Source organism: Bombina bombina, chromosome 5 (assembly GCF_027579735.1).
Source record: "Bombina bombina isolate aBomBom1 chromosome 5, aBomBom1.pri, whole genome shotgun sequence".
Taxonomy (NCBI): Eukaryota; Metazoa; Chordata; class Amphibia; order Anura; family Bombinatoridae; genus Bombina; species Bombina bombina.
Window position 1 is genome coordinate 863,378,400 of NC_069503.1, and position 19,322 is coordinate 863,397,721.

Consider the following 19,322-nt stretch of genomic DNA (forward strand, 5'->3'; position numbering starts at 1 on the left):
GCACATGATTTAGTTATTTGGTAGTCATTTCACAAACGAATGCTGAATATAGGAAAGAGTAGCGGCATACGGCTATTTTCCGGGACCGGATTTATTAGCATTAAATCCAGATATTTGTGTGTTGCACTTTAACACAAATAAATCCAGCACTGAAAATAGCCGAATGCGCTCAGGAATGTGTTGATGTCACATGGTCGTACATTGACGAGTTGCAGAATCCGACAGAACACCAGCGGCCATATAAAATAATGCATACGCCTAATGTAAACTATGCAAAAACAAAAACACATAGCATTTACTTGTAGTATAAAACTTTAATGTCTTTGTACAATATTTTATCGAATATTAATTTTTAGTTACATTTAGTTATGTTTTATTTCAACAAAATGGATTTATTCATGATATAGGTATATTTCTACATGATTTTTTTTTTCTTTTAAAGACAGTTGCTTAAAATTTCTGTTGCTACTATTATTGTACCTTTGGTGTCTGTAGAATAGTATACAATTAAATATGCATTCAATGATTTTTACTATTCTGTCTATAGTATCAATTGAGTTATTTTTGGCAATAAAAAAGTTTATACAGATGCAGTTAAAATATTACAATATACATATTCAAAATCTACATTAGAACAACTTTAGTAGTTAAACACCCCTTTAAGTTTTATGTACTGTAATATGGCAGATAATATCAAATGGACATTAAAAAAAAAATAGTGCACACGGTCACATTTAAAGGAACAGTTTACCTTAAATCTTTCACCTCTAATTTGTTTAAAATTATCCAATTTACCTGCTGGAGTGTATTAAAATGTTTACAAATAGTTGAAATAGCTGAATTATCTGGTGGTATCCTTACCCATTTTAAAAGTTTAAGTGTAGGTAAAGAAAACCTGTGTAAACATAGCCAGCAGAATAAATTACACTCCCAGTAAGAGATAAGCAATAACATGTTAATTTTCAAACAACATGTTAATTTTCAAATATTCTAAGTGTTGGGCTTTGGTTTACAGAGATAATATAAAGAACAGCGTGTGTGTGTGTGTGTGTACAAAAAGTGATAAACTAATGAAAATCTGTTTTTCCTGCAAACTCAACCCATTTGAATAGGTTGTGGTTTCAAAAAACAAAACCCACTATTTAAAATAAAAAATAAATTATATATTTCTCAAACATTTTATACTCTGCAGTTGGTATAGCAAGTCATTGGAAACACATTAAGATAAAGACAATTTTACAGTAAATTGTGTTTCATAACATACAAACACGTAAATAATAAGTATGAAAATACTTTAACAGTTAAGCTCATTGGAGACTATTTCAGTAATATTCTAGACCAATATTCCCTGGCAGAGCGTAGATGTACCCCACAGTACTTTTAAAAATGAGGCATCCGGTATTATTTAAAATGCCTTCCAAAAGGCTGTTCTGTGCTTTTTAGGTCTCATATTGGCGTAAAAGGGTTTGTGTTTGATGGGAATAAAAATAAATGTACTTTTAAATGGTTTTGTCAAGGGAGCTATTCATTAGTTACTAAAAACACATGTAAAACACAACTAAAACTTACAGTTTCAAAATAAAATAAAAATATTTATTTACTTACAAAATTATAAAGACCTATTCAGTGCAAGATACCTATTCCACTATAAAGGCACCAGTGTTCATTTTATTTATACACTTTCCCCACGCAAGCAGTGTAATTGGCTAGCTTAAAAAAAAAAAAAGACTTAACACTATACAAATTACATAATTTGTTAAAAAAAAAAAATGTCTGTGCAGAAGAAATTATAGCAAAATTATGTGGAAAGTATTCTGCCATAGATATGGTCTTTAAAAACCTTTTGATACTTCACGAATCTGCAGAGCTGGGCGTTAAATTTAAAAACGCCTTATATGTTATTAGTCAATATAAACCAGTACAATTTTTGAGAACTTTATCTTTACCAGTCGTATCTACAGCTTTCACACACAAAAAAAAATAATTAATAAACAACTAAGTGTGTTAAAGTATTAGAAAGATTAAAGGTCAAATTAAGTGAAAAGATAAATTGAAAATACACAATGAATAATATTTACACGTTTACAAGCAACACAAATAGATTTAGAGTCTGGAATTAAGCTATAATCGTCATATGCTGCACTGAACATTCAATATTTTATATCTACAGATATTGGGTATAAGACTATAAAAAAATACAACCTTTTATTTAACATTTCATTTAGAGTTTAGAATACAAGCATGTCAGACAACTTACAGAGCCACCCTCATTTAACTGTATATGGACCTGTATAAAGGTTTTGGGGACTTTCATGGCCAACTTGACGATTTTTGCTTAAAAAAAATATTGTGGAGCATTACTCGCTCACATACAAAGAAAATAATGCATGATTTGTAGGACAGTTTAATTTTGTAATGATTTTGGAGGTGTTGAACTCATAAAATTTATATCACAATCATTTAAACCAAAAATAAAAAAAATAAAAAAAAAACCTAAAAAAAAAAGTGAAAAAAAATCTACTTCAGTTTATTAAAAAAAAAAAAAGCAACCCAACAACTAAAGTGTCTATTTGCATTTACAAATTTATACTACTTCCAAAGAGTAGTGAATTGCACTTAAAACTGCAATCACGTGCAGCAATGAGAAAACTCTCTGAATACTTTATGGAAACATCAAATATAATCAATAACATTTCTTACATTACTAAGATTACCTTTATACTATTATTTTTGTTGCTTGTAAAATGACATTAGAAAAATTAAAAAAAAATACAAGATAGCCAGTCTTAAAGGGATATGAAACCAAAAAGATTTCTTTCATGATTGTAATAGAACATGTAATTTTAATTAACTTTCTAATTGACTACTATTATCAAATTTTCTTCATTCTCTTGGTATCTTTTGTTGAAATTTTCCATATGGCAGCAGTTTTGCAAGACTATCCATTTGCAAAAGCACTAGATGGTAGCACTATTTCCTCCCATATAGAGCTCCAGACACATACCTAGGTATCTCTTCAACAAATACCATAGGAACAAAGCAAATTTAATAATAAAAGTTCATTGAAAACGTATTTTAAAAATTGTATGCTCTGTCTGAATGGCAAAATAGTTTTCATATCACTTTAACAGTTATAGCTCAGACCTGCTTGCATATTAGTTACATGTACAGAAACAAAGCTTATTTCTTGGGTAGTGATGAGTTTACTTCTTTGCACAGACTTCAGCTAATGTCCTAAATTTTGGTTCAAGATGATTTAAATAGTCCATTCTTTCTTCTTCACCCTTAAATTCACTGCAGCATCCAACTGACCCAGCCAAGGATCCTTTTCCTTCATAGTTGTAAGGGAGAATATAATCTTCTCCATGCTGGTGTTCTTCATCCTGTCCACACATGTACAATTTCTGCAAGAGGAAATTTGTATAAAAATTCAAATCATGTAAAATTATGCCATTAAACTAGTGGAGAAAAAGAGAATACGTACTCAAATATTGAATTTGTTAATTTTTCAAGTCTTTAAACATTAACAAAACGTAATTATAATAAAAAATAATAGTAATTAAGAGGAGAGTTCCAAAACAGAAAATATATCAAGGTAATCCTTTCAGATGAAGTTTTTTTTAGCACAATATTCAATTCAGAAGTATGGCTGTCTTTTTTGAGTCAAAAGAAAGTGAACTTGGAGAGAAAAAAATAATAATCAAATAACACGTTCAATCTGCCTTTGCAAGAAAGGTAAAAGTTTTTAGATTAATGTTTAAAAGCTGCTTTGTTAAATATTTTCCTCTACATTTAACTTACTACATAGTATATACATTTTACAATTTGAAATATATATGCAGGAAATAAACTCACATCTCCAATATGGGTATTCATAAAACTTTGCCATTCAGAATAATGTTTGCGGGAGTCCATTGTCTGAAGTCCTCGCATTGTCTCAAACTGATTCTGGCCAGACTCTGTCAGATGTCCTGCTCTTGATTGGATAATTTGCTGTCCACTTTCATTCTGTCCTCTTCCTCCAATCCCTTTTACACTTGAATTAGAATTAGCAGTTCCTGCGACATTAGGATTGGCTATGTGCACAGGAATTTTAAAATTTTGATCCTATGAAAAATTTGGAAGTAGTTAATTTCAGAGAAAAACTAAATTTTACCACATACTTTTGTAATTTGTAATCAAACAGACTTGAAAAAAATAATTTAGAATGTTTTTTTTTATTAATTCTGTAAAATATCATCAATTTCTTGAATAAAGCTAAACACCGATTCCTTTCCACTATATTCCTATTTAAAAAAAATATTAAAAAAAAATAAAGGTTTGTGTATAAATAAAATGTATACATGGTTCTTCATATTTAGATGTCTATTGTACAGTAAAATGTAATATTCTATCCAATCCATTTAAGTTTTACATTTTGAATTTAAGGGATAGACAATGTTAAAATTGAAATGTGCATGGGTGCATTTTAATTTTAAATAGAAGGAGAAAACAGAGGCGCCAACATGGTCTAGTACCATCAAACAAGGGAATAATCAATGTGATAAATGGAGGTACTCACAAAGGGAAAGCACCCATTGGTGATAGTAGGGCAGAGTGGAACTAAAGCAGTGGTCCAGCTCACAGTATAGTGTGTTTCTCAGCCTCTCAAGGCTGTATAGCCTGAAGAAACAGCCATTGAGAGGCTGAGAAACGCATTTCTTTGTTTTTAAATAAAGAATTGTCTTGCTACTTTTTTGGAATTATTTAATCTCGTGGAGCTGGGAGCGGATCCTGTTTTCAAGAGAGTGCAGGTTGAGAGGTCCTAGATTGGTTAAACTACACCTGGAGGTGCGCTACATATTGTAAGTGTTACCAATCATTATCACTCTGCCTGATTATACTGTACAAGGCTATGGTATCTCTGCTTTCTTAATTCTAGGAACCAGTGATTCTCCTGCCTACCTCCTGATCGGGTGCCTGGTCTGTCTGTAAACAGTGAGCTGTACCACTGCTTTAGTTCCAGTCTACCAATGGGTGCTTTCCCTTTGTGAGTACCTCCATTTATCACAATGATTATTCCCTTGTTTGATGGTACTAGGCCATGTTGGTGCCTCTGTGTTTTCTCTTCTCCAGATCATTGCATTCCAGGGATTGACCATCCTTTTGACAGAGTGCTGCCTCTACACTGGATACCAAGGGCATTTTGTGCTAACATTCTATATTGGTCGATGTGGGTCATTTTGATTTAATGTATGGTGTTCTTTTATTTTTTTGATTATTTATTTTTACAGCGAGGAAGTGCCCCCTATGAGAAGTCTGCTTTGTTACACTCCTCCCATTGTTCTTCTTAATTTTAAATAGAAGCCTTTTTCAAATATACTTCCATTAGCAAAATTGCTTATAGCAAAAGTCATTACTGTTTTTCAGTGGCATACGCACATGAGTGCTGTGTGTCAGCTTTCAAATCAGGTGCACATAACACAGGAACTGGTGAAGCTGGAGAGATATCTCAGTAAATTTACCCCACTGTCTCTGGCTCATAATAGCTCTTTAAAAAAAAAAAGTTTATTTGAATAATGCATCAAAAACACTGGGATGTATCGAGCATTCTGGTTTATACCATCCACCTTTTTGCATCTATAGTTGTCTAGGTTGATGCTGTAGTGTTGCATATTCTTATGCAAAGCTTAATACTTCTGTTCTAATACATATGTCAACTGATTTAATTATATGTCAAGTAATTTAAATAAATATTTATACAGTATATATATATATACAAAGCGCATCACAGATTCAAGGTAAAATCATTTGTGACTTTATTTGTGCACACAATCTAATGCACTTACAAGAATTTAAAATATTAAAAGCCTTGTAAAAACGTTTTGGTATACTTCAGTTCTTACACCACAGGAATCCGCAGGTAGCAACCTCTGCTGCTCTTGTGTGTCTCTGTTTACCAATAGTCCAATCTTTTTTCAAAAAAAGGATTCTCCAATAGTCAATTGTTCAAATAAAACAATCTCATATAACGTGCAGAGTCTCTGGGATGCGCTTTGTGTTCTTATCGTTTTAGTGTAATTGAAATCTGAGCACCCCTTTGTGGTCAGTGAAGTGAGAAGCAGCACAAAAGATTCGTCACCAAGGGAGAGAATTACTTACAAAGAATAATTTGGAATTTAACATAGAGTTTCTACCATCACTCACAGAGACATGAATGTGAGTTATTGAAGTGGTTAATTTTATAATTATATTGTATATATTAAGTATTGTGTATTTAACGTATCTCAGATACAATTAGTATTAAGTGAAATAAAATTTTTATTATTATTATTATTGTTTTCCTAGGAGTGCTAATTGTTATGAGCATTTCCTAGGTAGCATTATACTATAGTGTATATAAAAATAGATTATTTGAACAGAATCTAAATTATAAGCCTGTTAAAGTATAATTATCTGTGCGCAGCTTATTGTTGTATTTGAGTATCAATAAACAGATGGCAAGCACTCACTGTTCCTTTTACATATGTGCTTTTATTTGTGACGTTTCGGGGACCGTATCCCCCTTCCTCAGACCTTGTTGTATATATATATATATATATATATATATAAAAGACAATAGACGATCGGTCCGTGCATAAAATATAGATTATTTATTTCCACAGGTTAAAAACGAAAGAGTCCATGGAGGAGCAAAAGGGTGCTGTGTGTCGGATTGGCTAACGCGTTTTGGCGGAAGCCGTAGTCATAGCCTAGTCTATCCGGCACACAGTACCTATTTAAGTACATAAAAAAATCATTCATTGGCTGCTTAGTAATTGTAAAAACACACCCCTTAGAAAATGAAAACAATTATGTGAGCATACGTTTCTCCGGTAAAATATATTACACGAATCAGAGCATATACTAATCACTTTCATGCAGGCAGCATAGCACAAAACCTGGTATCTAATAGTACTGATTATGCCGATTAATGAAAAAATACTTGGCTTCTGAAAATATTCGAATGCCAAGCTACAATCTATAAGCCTTATATACAGACTTAGTTAAGATAGTTTCATATAGGTTCTAATGACCTGCAAATAATACCAAAAAATATATATGCGTACTGTAGGGAACACGAAGTGCAAGTGATCAGATATATTACAAATTTACAAGTACAGTTAGGACAACTCTGTATGGGAAAATTGTCCCGAGTGATCAGAGATCTAAATGCGTCACTTATTGATACAGGTTCACATGGTTTACATCTTGATTGGCCACACCTAAACATTCCTTTATGCTGTAACCAAGAAGAATTTACTTCTCTCGGTTTAGCGACCTGGGAGGGGGCCTCAAAGTTTGCAATTGTCTGTCTTCTTATATGCACACCTTATGCCTTTTTGTAATTTGTAATATATCTGATCACTTGCACTTCGTGTTCCCTACGGTACGTAGGGCTCACCACAAAAGATGTGAACTCCCGTATAAGGGAACACCTCTCAACCATACATGTAGGATAAGGCTAAGATACCATTGGTCCAGCACTTTGTACAGATACATGACAAGAAAAGTAATAACTTTACTTGGAGTGCCATTGAAAGGATATCGGTAACTGATAGGGGTGGAGATAAGATTAAACGCCTTGAGAGGCAAGAAATGTATTGGATCTTTAGGCAAAAAACCAGGGTGCCCCTTGGGCTCAATTCAGAGCATGATATACATTTTTGGCAATAAATTTCTACTTCGGTTTGGTTGTATCTGTTTAGAGTCCATATTTACATTTATCCACTAAGCATGTCATGTTTGCATATGTTAGAATTATGATAAATTTGAATTATATTGCCTGATGTGGTATTTTCTTAATATACAGGGAGTGCAGAATTATTAGGCAAATGAGTATTTTGACCACATCATCCTCTTTATGCATGTTGTCTTACTCCAAGCTGTATAGGCTCGAAAGCCTACTACCAATTAAGCATATTAGGCGATGTGCATCTCTGTAATGAGAAGGGGTGTGGTCTAATGACATCAACACCCTATATCAGGTGTGCATAATTATTAGGCAACTTCCTTTCCTTTGGCAAAATGGGTCAAAAGAAGGACTTGACAGGCTCAGAAAAGTCAAAAATAGTGAGATATCTTGCAGAGGGATGCAGCACTCTTAAAATTGCAAAGCTTCTGAAGCGTGATCATCGAACAATCAAGCGTTTCATTCAAAATAGTCAACAGGGTCGCAAGAAGCATGTGGAAAAACCAAGGCGCAAAATAACTGCCCATGAACTGAGAAAAGTCAAGCGTGCAGCTGCCAAGATGCCACTTGCCACCAGTTTGGCCATATTTCAGAGCTGCAACATCACTGGAGTGCCCAAAAGCACAAGGTGTGCAATACTCAGAGACATGGCCAAAGTAAGAAAGGCTGAAAGACGACCACCACTGAACAAGACACACAAGCTGAAACGTCAAGACTGGGCCAAGAAATATCTCAAGACTGATTTTTCTAAGGTTTTATGGACTGATGAAATGAGAGTGAGTCTTGATGGGCCAGATGGATGGGCCCGTGGCTGGATTGGTAAAGGGCAGAGAGCTCCAGTCCGAATCAGACGCCAGCAAGGTGGAGGTGGAGGTCTGGTTTGGGCTGGTATCATCAAAGATGAGCTTGTGGGGCCTTTTCGGGTGAGGATGGAGTCAAGCTCAACTCCCAGTCCTACTGCCAGTTTCTGGAAGACACCTTCTTCAAGCAGTGGTACAGGAAGAAGTCTGCATCCTTCAAGAAAAACATGATTTTCATGCAGGACAGTGCTCCATCACACGCGTCCAAGTACTCCACAGCGTGGCTGGCAAGAAAGGGTATAAAAGAAGAAAATCTAATGACATGGCCTCCTTGTTCACCTGATCTGAACCCCATTGAGAACCTGTGGTCCATCATCAAATGTGAGATTTACAAGGAGGGAAAACAGTACACCTCTCTGAACAGTGTCTGGGAGGCTGTGGTTGCTGCTGCACGCAATGTTGATGGTGAACACATCAAAACACTGACAGAATCCATGGATGGCAGGCTTTTGAGTGTCCTTGCAAAGAAAGGTGGCTATATTGGTCACTGATTTGTTTTTGTTTTGTTTTTGAATGTCAGAAATGTATATTTGTGAATGTTGAGATGTTATATTGGTTTCACTGGTAAAAATAAATAATTGAAATGGGTATATATTTGTTTTTTGTTAAGTTGCCTAATAATTATGCACAGTAATAGTCACCTGCACACACAGATATCCCCCTAAAATAGCTATAACTAAAAACAAACTAAAAACTACTTCCAAAACTATTCAGCTTTGATATTAATGAGTTTTTTGGGTTCATTGAGAACATGGTTGTTGTTCAATAATAAAATTAATCCTCAAAAATACAACTTGCCTAATAATTCTGCACTCCCTGTATATGAATGCCACCTTTTATCCTATATATACAAATTACATTGGCGTTGTTTATTGATGTGTGCAATATGTTCCAGGCCGTGGTAACAGTATCTATATTGCTACTATTATATCAGTCTGTGTGTGTATATATATATATATATATATATATATATATATATATATATATATATATATATATATACACACACACACACACACACACACACACATATACAAAGTGAGGTATTCCTGTATGTATATGTATATGTGTATATATATATATATATATATATATATACATATATATACACACACACACACAGTTGTATGCAAAAGTTTCGGCACCCCTGACAATTTCCATGATTTTCATTTATAAATAATTGGGTGTTTGGATCAGCAATTTAATTTTGATCTATCAAATAACTGAAGGACACCGTAATGTTTCAGTAGTGAAATTAGGTTTATTGGATTAACAGAAAATGTGCAATATGCATCCAAACGAAATTAGACAAGTGCATAAATTTGGGCACCCCAACAGAAATATTGCATCAATATTTAGTAGAGCCTCCTTTAGCAGAAATAACAGGCTCTAGACGCTTCCTATAGCCTGTAATGAGTGTCTGGATTCTGGATGAAGGTATTTTAGACCATTCCTCCTTGCAAAACAACTCCAGTTCAGTTAGGTTTGATGGTTGCTGAGCATGAACAGCCCGCTTCAAATCACCCCACAAATGTTCAATGATATTCAGGTCTGGGGACTGGAATGGCCATTTCAGAACATTGTACTTGTTAAAATATCCAGCCCCAGCGTAACTTCAACTTTGTGACCGATTTCTCAACATTATTCTCAAGTATCTGCTGATATTGAGTGGAATCCATGTGACCCTCAACTTTAACAAGATTCCCAGTACCGGCACTGGCCACACAGCCCCACAGCATGATGGAACGTCCACCAAATTTTACTGTGGGTAGCAAGTGTTTGTCTTGGAACGCTGTGTTCTTTTGCCGCCATGCATAACGCCCCTTGTTATGACCAAATAACTCAATCTTTGTTTCATCAGTCCACAGCACCTTCTTCCAAAATGAAGCTGGCTTGTCCAAATGTGCGTTTGCATACCTCAAGCGACTCTGTTTGTGGCATGTGTGCAGAAAAGGCTTCTTCCGCATCACATATAGCTTCTCCTTGTGCAAAGTGCGCTGAATTGCTGAACGATGCACAGTGACACCATCTGCAAGATGATGTTGTACGTCTTTGGAGGTGGTCTGTTTTTGACCGTTCTCACCATCCTTTGACTTTGCCTCTCCGAAATTTTACTTTGCCTGACACTTCTGGCCTTAAGAACTGTACCTGTGGTCTTCCATTTCTTCACTATGTTCCTCACAGTGGACACTGACAGCTTAAATCTCTGCAATAGCTTTTTGTAGCCTTCCCCTAAACCATAATGTTGAACAATCTTTGTTTTCAGGTCATTTGAGAGTTGTTTTGAGCCCCCCATGTTGCCACTATTCAGATGAGAGTCAAAGAGAACAACAACATCTTGCAATTGGCCACATTAAATACCTTTTCTCATAATTGGATGCAACTGTCTATGAAGTTCAAGGCTTAATGGGCTCACCAAACAAATTGTGTGTTCCAATTAATCAGTGCTAGGTAGTTACAGGTATTGAAATCAACAAAATGACAAGGGTGCCCACATTTATGCACCTGTCTAGTTTCGTTTGGATGCATATTGCACATTTTCTGTTAATCCAATAAACCTAATTTTACTACTGAAATATTACTATGTCCTTCAGTTATTTGATAGATCAAAATGAAATTGCTGATCCAAACACCCAATTATTTAGAAATGAAAATAATGGGAATTGTGCCTAAACTTTTGCATACAACTGTATATGCACACGTTGTCCTATGCCACGGTGCCCTATAAAACATGCAAAGTACAATTCAAGAACAGGCACTCGGTCTTATAAAATATATCAAAATTTATTCAACAAAAGTTAAAAAACTTTTGTTGAATAAATGTTGATATATTTTATAAGACCAATGAGTGACTGTTCTTAGATTGGACTTTGCATGTTTTATGGTGCACCGTGGCATAGAACGTGTGAGATTGTGCTTTCCCTTCTTAGAGAAACACACACACTATATATATATATATATATATATATATATATGTATTATGCGTAGGTCATTAGAAACTATACTAATTCCGTATATAAGGCTTATAGATTGTAGTTTGGCTTTTGAATATTTTCAGAAGCCAAGTATTTTTTCATTAATCGGCATAATCAGTACAATTATATACCAGGTTTTGTGCTATGCTTCCTGCATGAAAGTGATTAGTATATGCTCTGATTCGTGTAATATATTTTACCGGAGAAACATATACTCACATAATCATTTTCTAAGGGGTGTAGTTTTACAATTATTGAGCAGCCAATGAATGTTTTTTTTATGTACTTAAATATGTACTGTGTGCCGGATAGACTAGGCTATGACTGCGGGTTCCGCCAAAACGTGTAAGCCAAATTGACACACAGCACCTTTTTGCTCCTCCATGGACTCTGTCGTTTTTAACCAGTTTAAATAAAAATCTATGTTTTATGCACGGACCGATCGTCTATTGTCTTCCTTCACTTCATGCCTACAGCCAGTGATCAGTCTGTGTGAAGGGATAGCCGGCTTGATTTCGATTGGACCCCGGGCCACATGTGACCTCTCCATCACCACAGACAGTAATGAACAAGGAAGTGTTTGGTGCCGGCGTGTGGGATTGGCAGACGGGGTACTCTAAATGGATCTTAGAGTCCTTATAGTTGCGGATCCTTGAATAGGTGCGGCTGGGCAGAGTTTCTGCTGCAGAATTAACTAAACACGCCAAAAGGACAGCACTCAGAGAGGAAGGTGAGCCACAGTTTGTCTCTTTTTGGGGTTAGCAATTGATGATACCAGCCGTCACTTCATTATATGTGGATATCCATTTGAATATTTGTTTATAGGTACACAGTTAACCTTTCTTCAGTGTATGTGTGTATATATATATATATATATATATATATATATATACACATACATACACACATACATACACACACACACATATATATACACACACACACACATTTGTATTCAATATTATATATTTATCCCCTCAGTCCTATAGAAACACATATTGCTGAACTATACTTCCATTTATAATTGCAGTGGAGCAAAGAGAGCTCCACAATGGTACATCCTCAATAGTCTCATACTGATGGAAATAGACACTATTTCATTATTTATTTTTGCTTACCATCACATCAGCTCCAGGTGCTTCTGTATTTGTAACTATTAGATTCTGTTGGGCTGAATCATCTGGAAATGCAGGGGTTTTGGCTCCAGCACCACAGAGGCAACTTAGCAAGAAACCTTTATGGAAAATAATGTGTTTTAGTAAAGAAAATGAACGCAGATACAAAACAGGTTTGTGGTCTTTTAAAAAACACAACACCACCACACTAAGCGCTATATGCAAAATATATATTTTAAACTTTTTTTTTCATGTTACAAATATATTGTACTTATTTACATACATTTTGATTTGAGTTATTTTCTTTTTTTCTCATTTCTCAGCTAACCTAATATTACAAAATTTTCAGCATATATTTCAGAAATTTAAGTTATATGAAATTAATACTAAAGATTGGCTAAAATCTAAAATTCTAATTTAAAGACAAATCAAAAAAATAAATAATTTTGATCATATAAACATCTATAACAAAGTTAATTTCAGTTGCTTTACATTCTGTATATAAAAGAAATGTGGTTACTTACAAAGGAACGCGGCCAATAACAACGCTGAGATCACCATAAGTAAAATAGCCAATCCACCAAGGGCAACATTTGAACTTGTTCTTTGAAGAGAACCACAATTCAAACTATCAGGGCAACTGCATTTATTAATGGTCACTATCTGAGTACGACCTTGGCCTTGTTGATCAACCACGTTAATATAAACGTTGTGAGTTCCAAGAGGAAGGTCGTTGATTTCCTGAAGGCGCATTGTTGTCCCTGGAGTGGAAGATAAGGGTTATAAACTGTAACATTTGTGATTTTACACATTTTTTTTTATTGTTATCTTATTAAACATTTTAGTTCCTTTCAAAATTAACCAGGTCCCTGACCTGTTCTCTGATGTTACTGATATTTTTTGAAGATCACAGTCTACACAGGTGAATGACACTGCCCTACTGAAGACACAGTTTCATTAAAATGCCTCCACATGTGAGTGATTAAACTTTTTTTTTTTTTTTTTTAAATATAAAAACCCCACTGCTTAGATATTGCATAGATACCCAACATCCCACAAGCTTTTAATTAGTCTCCAAGTCGAATGTATAGCTGCGAAAAGGATAAAAATTAGGAAAGTATGAAAAAGGACAGAGCAAGGCAAATGAGATGCAAGCTAAAACTGCTGCCAATTGGAAAATTATAAGGAGGGATGATCTTGTTGACTCTCACCACCATGAAAGTTTTTTTATAAGGTGGTAAGAGCCCACAAGCCATTACTCCTGGGATCAAATACCCAAGCTGTGGAGTCCACAAGTAAATGGGAGGAAAAAGGTTGAGACAGGCACCTATTTAACAACCACTAAACTGGCAAAGAATTAAAATTTGTGGAAGGAATTTCCCTGCCTCTATTAATGCCTTAATTAACAAAAACTTTACCAAGGAGACTAAAGTAACAAGACACAAACTTGGACAAATGAAAATAAAAAAAAATTGTTAAATGCTATTTAAAAAGTGAATAGAACAAAATTGGATTGCTGGTTTACATTGAGGTGCAGCTTTTTCTTGCAGTGCTAACCTTAAATAATTTTTTTTAAAGTTGTTTACCATTGGTCCTGCAAGGTTATATCACATATACAATACTATAGAAATTAGTTGATTAAGGGTCTGTGGAGAGCCTGATAAATATTTTCACGTGGTGGACTTGTACACAGGTTTGGCAAATTTGGGAAAGAACTTCAAACTTTATTAGTTAAGTTCAAGAAAAAGAATTCCATCTTACTCCCCAACAGGCACTTCTCCACTTTCCTAATAAGGGATTGAATAAACATTCAAATAAGCTTATTGCGCCAATTTGTACAGCAGAACAAACCTGTATTGCGGGGTATTGGAAGACTTTAATTCCTCATTTTGGCATAGTAATAAACAAGATTAAATACTAACACAAGATGTCTGAACTTGTAGCAAATATGTTCGATTAGTGATTTGGAAAGGGTGGATTACATGGGAGGACAGAAAAGGCTGGATGGTTAGGAATGTTAGTAATTCATAGGAGCTCGCCACTAGAAGCTTAGAGTAGATATAAAAAGTAGGAAATTAAGAAGCATAAGGCGAGAGCATAGAACAGACAAGGATGCAAGAAAAAACAGGACATGGGGGTTAAGGAAAATGGAGGGCACTGATGAAAGAATGGTGCTGAGCAGCTTTAGTGCATATAAGTCTAATAATTAACTTACTCAAGTTCCGAAGGCTTCAATGCCTAGATTTACTGTTGTATTCAATAAAGGTTGATATGTTTGTAAATAAGAAATCACTATGTAGACTCTGACAGATGTCGAAGATAAAGGATAATAATAAAAGTTCTCACATAAAAAATCTCCTGTCTAGGAAAGCTATCGGACTGGAGATATTTTACATTGTATACTAACAAAGACATCCTTGACATTTGTCTGTAAACCTTTCAATTGCAGCTAATGATTTCTATTATAGAATTTGCACCGCTTTAATCTGTATTGACTTTGTATGTTGTGTTTTTATATCAGTGTCTGTGCATAGTCTTCTTTATAGTAGTGTCTATTACATGCAGTTATATGAAAATTGGTGTATACTGTCCCTTATTTTGTTAGGATGAAAAATATTATTAAATATTACAGAAATACTGGTAAAAATCCCCAAAAACAAATATGTTTAAACACACCAGGAAAGAGAAATCATTTTTAGAAATAGTGAAAAAGTAACTTGTTACAGGCTGCCTTGTCTGAAGGAAAAAAGTCTCAACTATCTTGTTCAAAAACATAGTTCCTGAATGAAAAGATCAATCTCTAAACTGTTCAATTGAGATAAAAATAATAAAAAATATGGATACTGTACTAACTGGGGAAAAAAAAGAAGAAGATTGAGCATCCAATTTAGTTCTGCATGACCAGATTTGCATGATCAACCTGGAGCAACCAAAGTTACTGATTAGCGAAGTGCTTGGTTTTAAATATGAATGCAACCCTAAAGTCTGAACGTGAACTTAAGATTCACAAGCTGGAAAGGAGTCCTTTGAAGTAGGAACCTGCCTCCCAGATTTTTTTTTTTTTTTTAAAATGTAAGCAGTCCGCCTTCAAAATTAGGAAGTGAAATGCAGAAAGAGATCCGTACTCAGTTCAAGTAAAATTCAACCAACTACCATTATTGGAAAGGACAACTAGAGGATCCCCTATGAAGAACAAAATATGCCAAAGCAGTGACATTGTCCGATTTGAAAAACAGAGACAAATATCTCTCGAGAAAAAACAAAAACAACTCCTTCTGCTCTCCTCAATCCCAGACTACACGCCAACTTGAAATGAGTCCAATAGGTAAGAATAAAAAACTGCTCCAGAAAACTGGGAGTTGAAACAAACTACTAGGACAGATACTGTCTTACAAATGAGTCCAAAAGGATTACTAAAAAAAAACAGATTGTAATCCCTGCACTAAGGAAATAGTAAACCAAATGAATTGCATCTGCATTGATCAGTAAGAGAAAATTGCATGGTACAGTCTACAAAAACTTTCCGAAATAAAACTTAAACCAAGAAGAAATCATTTTCTGAAAATGGATTCTCCCTCTATGCCTGAGAAAAACAGGAAACTTGATAAAAGTACAACTAAAGGGGAAACACGGAACAAAAATAGATTCCACAAAACGGAAACAAAGAAATACCATGAGGCCTTGAAACATACGAGTTCCCAGAATCTATGCAAAAAGGTCTGGGAGCTATAGAAAGTTTCAAAGGAAGAGCCACAAACAAAAAAGCATTTGTCTGGAAAGACAAAATTTTGAAAATGGTGGTGGTCCTTCAGGATAGGAATATGAAGGAAAGCATTCTTTAAATCTATCGAGAACATAAATGAACACAGATTTACTAGGGAAAATGGACCAAACAGAATCCATATTAAAATGTAGGAATCTGAAAAAGTTTCAAAATAGGTCATAAAAGTTCCCTCTTCTTAGGAACAAGAACAAACCTCCTAGGTTCTGGCACTAACCCCTCCTAGGTTCCAGGTCAAGGACAGAGATAAAATAACTCCTGTCTGTAGAGGATCTTTCAGAAGAAACCATAATAACCTTCTTTGATGGAAAAGTAACCCCAAGCAATAATAGTGTCTAGAGATTCTGAACATACTGGAACTATGAATTTTGAGAAAAGTAATAACCTACCGACTACTAGAACAGAATTTGTATAGGTGGTTCAAGCTATTTTTAAGATGAAGGCCTGTTAGATTGCTTGGTTATATTTCAAATAGCAATAGACTTTCAGAAGAAAAATATATAGGTTATGAAGAAAAGGAGGAGAAATGTAGGTTCCTATATTGACTGAGGAATGAAAAGGGCTCTTAAACTCAATATTTTCAATTTCTAGTTGATGCCCAGAAAAAGTAAATTCCTACAGCCTCAATAAAATAATGGCATGTAATCAAGGATCAATTAAGCCTTACCCAGAAAAATACAGAGCTAAAGTCTTACATAAAGACCATGCCTGCTGACCATGAAATGAGCCACATAGCTCTTCTGGGTTTACAGTAAAAATCACGTCTTAGCAGTAATCTGAATAATGACTCAAATTACATTGTCAAATAAGGATTTGCTGACTTTAGAAGATTCAAAGAGGTTTTTTTTTTGTTTGTTTTTTAAATCTTCAACAGCAAAAAATGTCTGAAACTAGATTAGAAAGATTTCCACATTAAAGGAAAATGACTGCAATTACCCCAGTGATATTAAAGCTGCTGAAAACAAGGAACCCGTGTGTAGAAAATAATGGCCTTTGTGAGGAAATAATCCAAATTTATTTTCCATAGGCTTCCTGAGAAATGCACTATCCCCAAAAGGTAATAGTAAAATCATATGACTAAAGTGGTAATGGTCATGTCCACCTTGGAAAAGATTTCCAAAAACTCTATAAAAGAAGCACATAATGGCAGTGTCTTTAAAAACTCAGAAAATGCGACGGGGTACTAGACCACAAATTGTCCCTATTTGCGGACGATATCATTTTGTCACTAACCAAACCAATGTTATCTCTGCCCCCTATACCATATACTGCAACAATTTAGCAACCGCTCAGGCTACAAATAAATGAGGACAAGTGCGAGGCCTTAAGCATTAAACTCCCACAGCATACTAAAAAGTTACTGGAACTCAACTTCGCATTTAAATGGGCTAAGAAGTCCATTAAATACTTAGGGATAAACCTTCCAACTAACATACATAGCCTTTATCAATCTAACTATACACCTATGTTCAAACATATTAGAGACCTAATCAGTAAATGGATTAAACTTAAAATCTCCCTATATGGCAGAAACATCTCCACTAAAATGACGTTATTACCCAAACTATTATATTTGTTTAGAGCCCTCCCTATCTCTGTCCCACTTTCAGAGTTACACAAACTTCAAAGAGACTTACTAAGATTCATTTGGCAGGGGGAAAAAGCCTGAATTAACAAAAAAGTTATGTGTACAAATAGAAGCGAGGGAGGAGTAGGGGTGCCTAATTTAATTTCATACTACCACGCTGCAAGAATATCACAAACTATACATTGGTTCAAAGAGTGTAATAAGAAGCGTTGGACCCACATTGAGTCGAACATTTTAGAGACAGACTTCCTAACCAGAGTGCTTTGGGCTCCACATCTCCCAAAACATAAGCATAACGGTAAATTTATTGCGATTGAACACACTATCCACATATGGAAATTCCTAAATTCTAAATATACACTTACTAGAGATAGATCCATACTAACCCCATTAGTAACGTTTGACACCTTGGTAGACCCGGGGGTCCAACAGAAATGGTCCAATAAAGGGCTTTACAGAATAGCAGACATAACTACAACAGATAAAGTAATGTCTTTTGAACAATACCAGAATTTAGATACTACTGACAAGAATATATGGTATCATTATTTGCAACTGAGATCGAGGGCGCATGAGATACTAGGTAAAGTAAAACTCCTCCCAAATACAACACTAGAAACAATATGCCTTACAGCTTCTCAGATATCAGGAGTGATATCAACCTTATACTCAATTTTTAATTCCCCAGGGAATAAAGAAAAGACACAAACCATCAATAGATGGGAACAAGACATAGGTAAAAACTGGTCCATTGAAACATGGCATACATACCTTAAGAATGGCTCATCCTTTACACAGAACGCTCAACTTAAAGAAAATTACATAAAAGTTGCATTTAGATGGTACCTTCATCCTACAAGGACACACAAATCAGGAGGATCACTATCACAGCTTTGCTATAGAGGGTGTGGGGAAAGAGGCACATATATCCATATGTGGTGGGAGTGGGAGCGAATTAAAAAGATTTGGGACTATACCTCACAATTATTAAGTGCAATCTTCCAAAAACAAATAATACTAACGATAGAACAGGCTCTACTTCACTTCCCAATCCCAGGAATCCCAAAGATCCACCTTAAACTAGTCATGATGGTATGCACTATAGTTAAAATTAGTGTGGCCCAATTTTGGAAATCCACCCCGCCTGACATGTCCTTTATTTATAATAAATTAGAGTATCATTATAATATGGCAAGTGCAGCAGCTGAAACCCTTAACGATACTGAGAGATTTCTTGCAAGATGGGAACCCTTTGTAATGTACCATGAGTCAAAAAGAAAAGCCATTCAGAA

At 34.9% G+C, this 19,322-nt stretch overlaps 1 protein-coding gene across 1 annotated transcript in view; it reads right to left on the reverse strand.

Moving 5' to 3' along the window:
• Positions 1-294: 294 nt before the first annotated feature.
• The window catches only part of LOC128660905 (desmocollin-1), a 40,963-nt gene continuing 21,935 nt past the window's right edge, over positions 295-19,322 (reverse strand). The window contains exons 13-16 of the mRNA XM_053714997.1: positions 13,186-13,422; positions 12,665-12,780; positions 3,856-4,107; positions 295-3,404 (exon numbers count right to left, since the gene is read on the reverse strand). Coding sequence (XP_053570972.1) covers positions 3,204-3,404; positions 3,856-4,107; positions 12,665-12,780; positions 13,186-13,422 — 806 coding nt within the window. The 3' untranslated portion in view covers positions 295-3,203. The remainder of the gene's footprint in view (positions 3,405-3,855; positions 4,108-12,664; positions 12,781-13,185; positions 13,423-19,322) is intronic.